This window comes from Euwallacea fornicatus, chromosome 15, assembly GCF_040115645.1.
Source record: "Euwallacea fornicatus isolate EFF26 chromosome 15, ASM4011564v1, whole genome shotgun sequence".
Classification (NCBI taxonomy): Eukaryota; Metazoa; Arthropoda; class Insecta; order Coleoptera; family Curculionidae; genus Euwallacea; species Euwallacea fornicatus.
Genome location: NC_089555.1, coordinates 3,148,114 through 3,159,182, shown reverse-complemented (window position 1 = coordinate 3,159,182; position 11,069 = coordinate 3,148,114). Strand labels below are relative to the sequence as shown.

Sequence of the window (11,069 nt, the reverse complement as noted above, 5' to 3'; positions counted from 1 at the left end):
TTTTCTTTTCAATACATACGCCTTAACCGCAAACTATGAAATTGGGAAATTCGGAAACTCCCAACCCGCATCACTCTCTATAGATTGCCCCAGTTCGGCAATTTAACGGACTTACCTGTGCAGGCGGCCACATAATCCTGAAGTTGATTATAACACAAAAGGATTAAGTCCAACCCTGCAAAGCCCGATTCCGAATGAGTTTGTTCGTTCTGCCTTGTTAAAGGTCCTCGGATCGACTAATTTAAATCCCCGTAATTTGTTTCCTGTCTTTTGTCTCAAAGCCAGCAATTCAATCTTGCCCCCCAGAAAGTTGATGCTAATAAATTTTTCGGCAGTTTTTTCGACCTAATTTGTTTAAAATTCCTCTTGTGACGTATCGCAAATGGAAATATCCGCAATCCGGTCAGGTTTTACTGCCTTTTTTATGTCGACAGTTTCCTGATTTATGCCCGGAAATATTCTTAATCCGTGTCGTATTTAAAAGGAAATTGGGGTTTTTGGAAACGGACCTGTCAAAGAAGACGTAAATTGATATCGTTCCACTTCAAAGGTGGAGTCGAGTTTTCCGAATCCGACACGGTTTTAGTACTCCAAAAAACTATTGGAATTTGATTAATTCGTGCTTAAAATCACTCGATTTGGCTTCCACTGTCCAACAGAAACATTTATTGAGTTGGTGATAATTACTTGCTCATTCAGGAATTCCACAGAGGTCGTTATTTTCTACACCTACGTGTACATAAATATAAGCTGGAATGACCTCCGCTGGAGCAAAATAGGGCGAGAATTCCCTCATAATTTCATTAATTTCAACTCCCCCGAAATAACTATGATTCCAGAGAATTTTCTGACGGTTTACTCACTGAAATATTCTCTGATCAGACGCATTCTCAATTATAGCCAAATTAAATGCGAATGATTTGCGAAATGCAGAAGATTTGAGGCTTTGAGGTATTTTAATATCCTATGAGTATTTTTCGTGGATGAAATGCCATTAAAAGCGGAGGATTCGCAACTTTTTGTCTCCAGGAAATTTAACAAAATATCGCAAATATTGAAATTTTGAGAGTCGGTGAGGGTTTTTGTCAATCTTCTCTGCCAAATTGTTAAAAACAGGCACTTTCGATTGGCGGAGTTGCAAATGTAGTTTTGAGTCCGAGTTTCAAGCCAGTATCAGGTTTTGTAGAAAATGTAGATTAGTGCCCTGTTTGGCAGTTTTTAACGTTTTGCGATCGAAATTGGAGACTACGGAGAAACGTAACTACCTGGACTCACTTCCAAAATTTCAGGAAAATGCGTCGAATTTTTGATTCCCGGTTTACTTAACTTAAACCTTGCTGCTAATAGTGTAACAAAAACTACGAGTTAATAATCGGTAGACTTTATTTAATGGATTTTATACAATTATTATTAATCGAACATCTAACTACAATTTATACACAAAACACTCGACCCAATTGGGGTAATCAAAACTCCTCACACTCTATGTACACCTTACTGCTTTAACAATTACGAATGGGTCTACTGCAATATTGTTAAAGGTTAAATTGATATGTACAACATTTGTAAAACACCTTATTATCTACTGTGTTAAGTCCGTTGTATTTCTGCGATCTACGAAATGAGTTTTCACATGAATATTTTGATTCGAATAACGTATTTTGGTGCAATGACAATAAACCGATATAGAAACAAATGGCCCTCATTCGATATTCATATACAAACGCCCCCATACGGCCATTCGCGCTTCAGAGATTAATTTGTATTAAAGGCAATAGAGACCTTATCAAAACAACATAAATTTTATTGCATGAATATTGTTGAATATTCATTAAAATAGTCAAATTCCAGAGTGAATATGTCTCAGCGTTTGGTCCACACACTTGATGAATCATCAACAAACGTAGTATCACATAATTCTTAAACATTGCTGCTTATTTACACCGTTAAGTCCAAATACGTATTTCCAATAGTTACGAATATATACACGGATGAATATTTAAAGTAAGTGGATGCAGATACAGAGACCAATTAGCACATTGTTAAATCAATTATGTTTCAATTACGGCCATTGTTTGCTGGAAAATCTAATGGCAATTTATCATGTTAACTAAACCAACACGGATTTGTTTGTAAGTGTATCACTAAACCGAACTATACCCAAATCGATCATTGTATTGGCATCAACTCTGTCTAATTTATCATTTTACTTCAACTACACAGATCTGAAGACAAATGTTTGAAGGGGTGTAATACTGAGAACGAGGAAATTGCCCTTTGGCGAATGTTGATGAATTGATTTGAGATGAGGAAACATTATATACATAAAAGTTTTAAAATACTCTTTATTAACGAGAAGAGCTCCTCGTTAATGCTTATAAACCAACACATTATAGTAACTAACGCACGTAATAATTATTTTTATAAAAAACGTAAAAATCCTGCCGATAACCCCTATAGAAAGTCCCAGTTTGACTAAATTTAAACGGATCGCTACGTTCCAGGCAACACCAGCAAAACCAGGGCTAAACTGAGTAGGAGGGTGGCATGGGAGGTCCTGCTTAGGGTACCATGGCCGTGGTGCATTGCTGCTGGATATTCGCCTGCAACAAAATAGACCTGAATTACGTTACAACATTGCAAAACGGATGAATAAATCGTTGTCAATTAAAGATTGGAGTCATATCATGCAATAAACTATATTTTGAAACTCCCTCGAGGTCTCTCAGTCTCAACACTGAGAAATGCAACAATTTCGCTGCATCCGAAATGTCTTCTCTTCAATGGGAATGTATGAAATTGCAGGCATATTAAGCTAATAATTTAAGAAGTTCTCTAGGTTAAATTTGCCGCTTTCTTGTCTCAACTAACAGCAAAATTGAACTTCTATATTCTCCTAAAGCTCAATGTAGCGTTAAATACTCCTCTCGCATAGATATTTCCCGTTATCGGTCGAGCTATTCTTGTCCAGATAAATAACATAAAAAGAGAACCTCTTGGAGTTTTACGAGAGTCCTAAAACCCTTTTGTAGTCGAAATAACCTCGGCAGCCTTGAGCGATATTTGAGCGTTTCGTATTTAAAAAATCGCCAACACTGAACTGAAACATCAGGTTTTATCTTCAAACTTTCCTCATTAGGGCTTGAAACACGGTTGCGAGAAAGTAGCTGTTAAAATAGTTTTAAGCCGAAAATCCCGGGATGTCATTGCGTTTTATCCAGCTTAGGATTATGTTTCTTAACCCTTTCTTATCCCTTGACAGCAATATCTTTTTAGTGTCTCGTCGTAGCACTGTTTAAAGCAATGGCTTCCTCCAGTTTAACCACCGAAAAATTACACAAAGTTTAAATGAAAATTGACCGCCGGATGAAGTTGCCAGTACTGTGATCCTTGGAAGGTGAAATTCTTATTCTTGATCCACCTTCGAAAACTCCCAAATTCTCGCCTCAATACTGAATAAATCCCTCAATGTTTACGTTTAAACATTCACTCGCCCACAAAAGTCATGGTACAGCAGTTTACTGCATTAAAAAGGCCAAATATGTTCCATATGTGAAATCAAAACTTCAATTTATTTACATTGAAGTAATGTGTAATGTGTCTATACCGATAGCAATATTATAAATATTTACAAAAACTCAAACTTACTCTGATAAAAATCAAATGTCATTTTCTAACAATAAATGGATTCCACAAAAGTCTTGGTACAGGTAAAACACTCGCTATTATCCGTAAAAAAAGAAAAAAATTAATACCGAGTGGAGTATCCCTTTTGTTTAAGAACTTCCACCAAACGATTTAGAATTGATCGAACCAACTTTCCCGTAACCTCATTGGACATTTGCGACCATTCTTCCAAGATAACCCTTTTTAAATCTTTCTAATTATGAATTATATGTTTTCTAATTTGTTTTTCCTAATAGTCCCATAAATGTTCAATTGGGTTAAGGTCGGGACTTTGTGGAGGTGTTTCTAGTAGATGCGGAGTATTGTATATCGACCACTGGCGTACCGTATAAAACTTATGTTTAGGGTCGTTATCTTGCTGGAAATAAAAAAAATTCTGCCAACCCCAATTTTTCCGCACTTTGTTTCAAATTTTCCTTTAATATGTTCAGGTATACTTGTTGGTTCATGATCTCATCAATTATTACTAAATTGCCTTCCCCAAAGATGACATGCAACCCCAGACGATTAGTCCACCTCCTCCATGCTTTACGGTTGGAATTGTATTTTTTGGATTAAAAGCTTCCCCTGGTTTTCTCCACACTTTTCTTCGTCCGTCTGGTCCAAAAAGATTAAATTTACTCTCGTCTGACCAAATAACTTTTTTTCAAAATTCGCTTTCGATCGCTCTGTATTTTTCGGCAAATTCAACGCGCTTCTTCCTATTTACGGCACTTACATAAGGTCTTTTTCGCGCACTGCAGCCTTTATACCCTCTTTTATGAATCGTTCGGCGAACTGTTTCTTCATGAAGAACAGTTCCAAAATGTTCCCTTAGTTCAGAAGCCAACATCGACGAGCTTTTCTTCGGGTCCTTCTTGATTTCATTAAGAATGTATCTTGTTATTAATTCTATTGTGATATTTGAAACGAATCACTATTTTTTGAAAAGTAGAGCGACTCCTTTTTACAATTTTTAAAATTTCACTGTGAGATTTTCCTTCTTTATTTAAACGAATAACAATTTTTCTTTCACCCTGACTGAGCTCGGTTCTACCCGTATTTTTAACTTTTAACACTTTAACATAAATGATACTGACTATTTGTCGTATTTCTGCAAAGAAATAAACAAATGCATTCTTATTTTTTTAATAAAAATTCAAATATTTCACCTGCACCAAGACTTTTGTGGAATCCATTTATTGTTAGAAAATGACATTTGATTTTTATCAGAGTAAGTTTGAGTTTTTGTAAATATTTATAATATTGCTATCGGTATAGACACATTACACATTACTTCAATGTAAATAAATTGAAGTTTTGATTTCACATATGGAAAATATTAGGAACTTTTGATGCAGTAACGCGCTGTACCATGACTTTTGCGGGTGAGTGTATGCTGTTTAATGATCGTGCGGCTTCGGAACTAACCCGAATGTAAACGACACGATACTCTTGATATTGTCAAATAAATTCCAATTTGAGAAGTATGAATTTTACCTGTTTTCAACAAAGCACAATTTCATGCTAACACTCATTACGTTTCTATTTAATTAAGCTTCAAGTGCGTATAAACTTTTACAATTTTTTTCTACATTTTCCGTCTAAATTTTATATTTTCCACAAGCGAAATGGGATAAAACGCGGAGACCGCAATAACATTGACAACCGAAGCGTCATTGTTTTGTTTTCAAAGCCTTCTTAACTCAAAGAGTCGCTCCGGTGCGACGTATTATTGTAAAACCACGTGTCGATTTGTTTGAACTGAATTAGGAATTGAGTTTAGTTCTGTTTGAATTTTCATATTTCAATGGAGGTATGAATTTCCATAACAGAAACTCGTAAAAAATGAATCTTGAAATGTCCGATTTAAAGATCTTTTGTAAAATCAATGAAAATATGGCGTCAATTTATGATATCTAGAATGAGGGAACAGGACGTTCCATGTACCGGGCGATTCAAGAAGATGGCTCGCCTTTGTAATTATTTTGTTGTTAAACTTCGAAAGTTTACATTTTGAGGGCGGCTGTGTGAGAATAGAGCCGATTGATTGACATTAATGGCGTTTATCTAGGTCTTTCGGTTTAACCGGACATCACCTCAACTTTCGGTTTTTAAATGTAATGCCCTATGAAGTTGTAATTTTCTGAAATATAGAGGTCATTTTTAGTATAAAAGTATGTAACTTAAAAAAATATTTTTTCTTGCTTTTTTTCATGTAGAGCTACGTCGTTGAGGCATACGCATTACGCACAATTTTACGCCGAAATTATGGGGAAAACAGTAATTTGTCATTTTATTGAGTGCTTTTTCTTCAGCGATTTAAATACCGAAAAACAGTTTTTCCCATTTATCTTCTGTTTTTCAAGCGGCAACACGGTGGCTCATTGCAATTTTCTAAAATACTAATATTTTCCTGAATTTTTTGATAGCAAACACAACATACTTCCATTTAAAAATGAATCGTTAATTCATTAAAATCATTCAAATTTAGAAAAAAATACATGCCGCCTTCCAAACGACACAACAAAAGAATAAAATATTTCTACTTGCAGAAATTGGGTACAGTCGTGGAAACGCAGGCGAACGAAATTAAAAAAAAAAATGCAAAACTATATTAAAACGGAAGGAATTGATATGCTGTTAGTATGTGGGGAATGCCATTCCATAGTATTATTTTCTCATGAGGACAGATTTACTAATTTCGAACTCTGCAACCGCAAAAATACGCGACATTGATCTCAAAATAATTTATATTCGATAATGGAAGGTAATCGTCAAAAACGATTTGGCTTCAATTGCTGTCGGGGATTATTGGGACGGAGAATTGTTGGTAAGTTTTATTGAGAAAATTAAAAGCAAATTAGTTACAGAACTCTTACGTTCGTTTGTAAGTCCTATAATTTTCGATAGGCAGCCAACAGGGGAACGATATTTAAATTTTTTAAATGGGGAAATATCGTCTCTTTTGGACAATTTGCCCCTACAAGAACGATTTAATATTTAATATCATAATGACGGTGGGCCACCACACAATTCTCTTTTAGTAAGAAACTTTTTATAAGAACATTTGAAAAATCAATAGATCGGTACTAATGGGCCAATCAGATGGTCACCTAGGTAATTAAATACTAATAATTTAAACCAATTTAAACGGATAATTTGTATAAACACTTGTAGATGTTGTTACTTAACTCCTCTTGTTTTTTTTGTTTGGGACACTTAATTTGCACCACTCTTGCTAATAATCGGGAAAAATTCAAAGAAAAAATTCGCAGGGCGATAAATAATATTATCTCAAATCAATTCAACAATGTTTTGAGGGAAACAGTTCAAAATGCTTTTGCAAGGCCGAGAACAACGAGGTGGTTATTTTAAACATCTCAATTAATTATTTGTTGATAACCAAAAGGACACAGACGTTTTTTCGAAACTCGACGCCCTGACGAATGGCTAATTTCACATTCTAGAGCCATCTCACGAATTGATGTACTTCGATTAACTTCTACCATAAATAAAACATCAATTTCTTTGCCTTCACTGATAATAAAGTTTTCTTCCTCGTTATTATTTTCTGTTTTCATTTATTCACTAATTTTTTAAAATAGTGACGGCTTGGATGGTGTCTAAGTGAAAACCTTTCCGCATAAAGTCGCGCAGAGTCGGAAGGCCGTTGATGATATTCTCCAAATACTAACAGGGTATTAATTTTTTCACAATAAAAATATATTTTATAAAATTACATATTTTCAGACTAAAAATAACCTCTAGATTTCAAAAAAATTTATACAGCGTTAGATTTAAAAATCGCAAGTTTAGATAATTTCCGATTGAACCGGAAGTGCTAGATAAACGTCGTAAATGTCAATGGATCGACTTTATTCTCATATAGCTTCCTTCTAAATTTCAACTTTCTAAGTTTAAAAACGAAAAAGTGAGAAGAGCGAGCCACCTTTTTGAATCACTCGGTATAAAAATAATAAACTTGGGTCAAGTTACGTCGTTGTCTCGTCTCTGAGCAGGTGACTCAAAAAATAGTGGGCGTTTCTTACTTTTTCAAGCATTTTCTTTATAAAAGCAGTGGTGTATCATATGGAAAGTACCACTATAAAACAAACTGATCATAGCAACCAATCCACGTAAATTTCAATACCAACTAATATTATCTTCCCTATTTGTTTAAGGGCACAATTGTGTTAGACTTTTTTGAAGGTGCTTCTATGACGGACTCGCATGTAAAATATGAAAATTGTTCTTTGCAGCTTTTGCGAGATATTTCGAAACAAAAACATTTCTAAAATCTGCAAAGCCATAATGTTGCCCTGGCATTTCCCTCAATTAAACAACCAATAACAAAACAATGTATTAATTAACAATAAATAAAGGTTCCTAAGTTTCCAATGTAGTACCATTCAATCAAGCTTACTTTCTCTGCTACTGTGAAAGACATTTTTTAAGAATCTTTAATAAAGAGAGAATCGTTTCGATAAAACTAATTTACATAATGTCGCCATAGAGAATAAGGTAACGATTGCTAGTGGTTTAATTGAGGAAAATATCAGGGCAGCATTATAACTTTAGAGATGTCCGAAAAGGGTTTTTCAAAATATATTGCAAATGGCGCGAAGAACGTTTTTCATATTTTACATACAGGCCCATCACAAAAGGATATTCAAAAAACTATATTTATATTTCGAAATTTTGCCCTTAAACGACCAGAGAAGACAATATTAGATGGGATTGACATTTGTATCGGTTTTCCTATGGTCGATCTGCACTTTATATAATTTCCATTCAAACTTGAGGCATTAGGTCTTTTCTCAGTTAGTGCTGCTGTCTAGTCTATAATGTCACTTAGTTAGTTTCCGGTTCTACGATACATTAGAGCCTCTTACGGTATTATTCACACCCCCTAATCCCTACACCATTCCTGCCGTATATTGCTTATTACGCCATTGAGTCGTTTCGGTGCTCATGCTGGTTGCAACTTGTATGGTTCGGGGTCAGGTGAAGCGATGGAAACATCTAAGAAAAAATGCCTCGACATTCAAACAAGCTGATTGCAAACCTTGTATCGACAAGAGCCCTTCTAATAGACAGTAATTAGGCGAGTGCACGTTAATCGATAACTTTAGAGGGTTTAATTAAGTCTGTGTTAAGCACACCCCCTAGTAAATAAAGCGGCATCTGGTATTGCTTGCCTGGGCAAATTAGAAATGTTAATTTTCCTGCCGGCTCCATGTCACACATTACGTGGTAAGGCTGATTATGTCATGTAAGCTTTTGTGAGGAAACAAGAGGATTTGGTTGAGAGGCCTTACCGTTCAATATGTGAACTCTAACGGTAGCAGAATTGGCATTGGACGGAGCACACGTGTAGAGTCCAGAATCTCGTTGAACGGCCTTTTGGATGAGCAGTCTGCTGGTGGTGGTAAATCCCTGGAAAAGAGGGCAGTTCGTAATAAAACATTAATCTATTACGTCCCTCCTTTGAATAGTGTTTATCGGACCGAAAACTTTTTGTGTCTGCCCATTTGGAAGCTCTAATGCAAGAACTTTCCGCTCGTCTGTCATTCTGGAAAACCTGTTGAAGCTCAAGCTTTTGCTCGAGTTTAGTGTTCAGATGGATGAGACTAGGGAAAGTTTTTTAATAGCAGCATTAAAATGGGACAATCTTGAACTTTATATCAAGAAAATTCCGTACCTTTTCAGTCACTAAACTTATGCCACCCCTGGGCGAATCGAAGTTGATCACTTGAGAGTTGTGCGACCATGTGATCGCAGGGGGTGGTTCAGGGGCGTACTGTACTATACAGGTTAAATTTATTGTTGAGCCCATGTTGATGAACAGCTCTGGGCTTCCCAGGATTTCTGTTATGGGTTCTGAAACAAATGAGGAAAATTTCAGTGCGTGGCTGCACGTTTCATCGGTATGCAGGTCAGGACGGGAATATATATTTCCCTACTGAAAATCCTGTGAGGACGCGCAAGACATTCCAGGATTCCGTCAGGATATTGAGGAAAGCAGCTTAATGAATATGCCCTTTCGACCTGCAGACGTGCAAATATTAAGGTTTTTAAGATATTCATGGAACAGTTCTATAGCAATAATGTTCTGGCTCGTCTCAGTGGAAGTTGTAACTGAAATTTAAGTGACTGGATGCTGGAATTACTAACAAACTATTGACAAGTTTGGCCAAAGTTTGGGGAAGTTACACTTCGAGGAGTTATTTTATGTGCGCGTTTATTGCAAATGCCAGTAGAAGGTAATGAATATTCTATGTGTAATCCCGAACTTTGAACACTCCTCTACAGAATCGGGTATGAATGTTTGCTTCTAAAATATGCGCGTTCCGGCAGTTGCAAAAACGGTTTCTTCTTGATTGGAGAGGGGAAGTTTTTCAACTTTTCGAGTCAAGCAAATCTCCGGAAAAAGTCCTAAATGTTTGTTTCGCTGGCGCCCATTTATTATGAAAATATCTAGGCGAAAGAAACAATATCCAGAGTTTCGAACCAGGAGAGCACTTAAAGTTCCACGGGAGAACGGCTTAATTTAAATTTCTTTCCGCGCAATTTTTCATTTTCTAGCAAAAACACTTTAAGTTCGGTTGGAGAAATGCTGTTTTCAACCACGGGATGAGGACTTTGTTGCATGTAATTTTAGTTGTGAAAGAATTTAGAAATGGGGCCAAAAAAAACACTGTTTAGTCATCAAGTTTATTGATCCACTGTCCAACGAATAACAAACTATCTAGAAAATGGCAACGAGGCGTTGCTCTTTTGTTAAATTATTATAGTTGGTTTAGGAATCAGATGTGTAGCTGTGATAAAGACGGCTATGGACAGCGGCTGACTAAGCGAGTTTGCATAGTTGCCGGTTTTGTATAATTTACAATAGCGTATAGAATAGGGAATTTACGCCGTCCATTGAGTCGTTTGTGTAACGGCTCGTGTAACTCTCGGTTTGGTGATGCGGTTTAAAGGAATACAGTGCGTTACAAAAAGGTAGACTAATCCGTCGACCAGCGATTCTCTGAAGGCAAATAGTGAGACCTGTACTATCCTATTTTTCATTTTGAAGCCCCGTGCTCGCTACACAGGGTGTCGAAGTTGTAACTTTGAAAATGTTTTTATTTAATAAATCAAATATTTGTCGAAAAATTAATTTCATATTTGATAAATATATTTAGCTTAAGAAGTATTGTATTATAAAAATAAAAGAAATGTAATATTAAGTGACAGTTAATAAAAATAAAAGGTTAAGGCACATCTTGTCCCCTCCCCCTCTCCCTTAACATGTTTGGTTCTACGCCAGTGGCTTCCATTCAAGATTTATTTAACACAAACATTCATTTTTCACAATTTCTTGTTTTTTACAAAATTCAGATAGAATTCTTTATTTA

At 35.8% G+C, this 11,069-nt stretch overlaps 1 protein-coding gene across 2 annotated transcripts in view; it reads right to left on the bottom strand.

Annotated features, from left to right (window-relative positions):
* Positions 1 to 1,365: 1,365 nt before the first annotated feature.
* Positions 1,366 to 11,069, bottom strand: part of LOC136343730 (zwei Ig domain protein zig-8-like) — a 78,006-nt gene continuing 68,302 nt past the window's right edge. The window contains exons 5-7 of one of the 2 annotated variants that reach the window (XM_066290645.1): positions 9,371 to 9,549; positions 8,988 to 9,105; positions 1,366 to 2,619 (exon numbers count right to left, since the gene is read on the bottom strand). In XM_066290645.1, coding sequence (XP_066146742.1) covers positions 2,369 to 2,619; positions 8,988 to 9,105; positions 9,371 to 9,549 — 548 coding nt within the window. In that variant the 3' untranslated portion in view covers positions 1,366 to 2,368. The remainder of the gene's footprint in view (positions 2,620 to 8,987; positions 9,106 to 9,370; positions 9,550 to 11,069) is intronic. The other variant, XM_066290646.1, reaches the window with a different exon arrangement.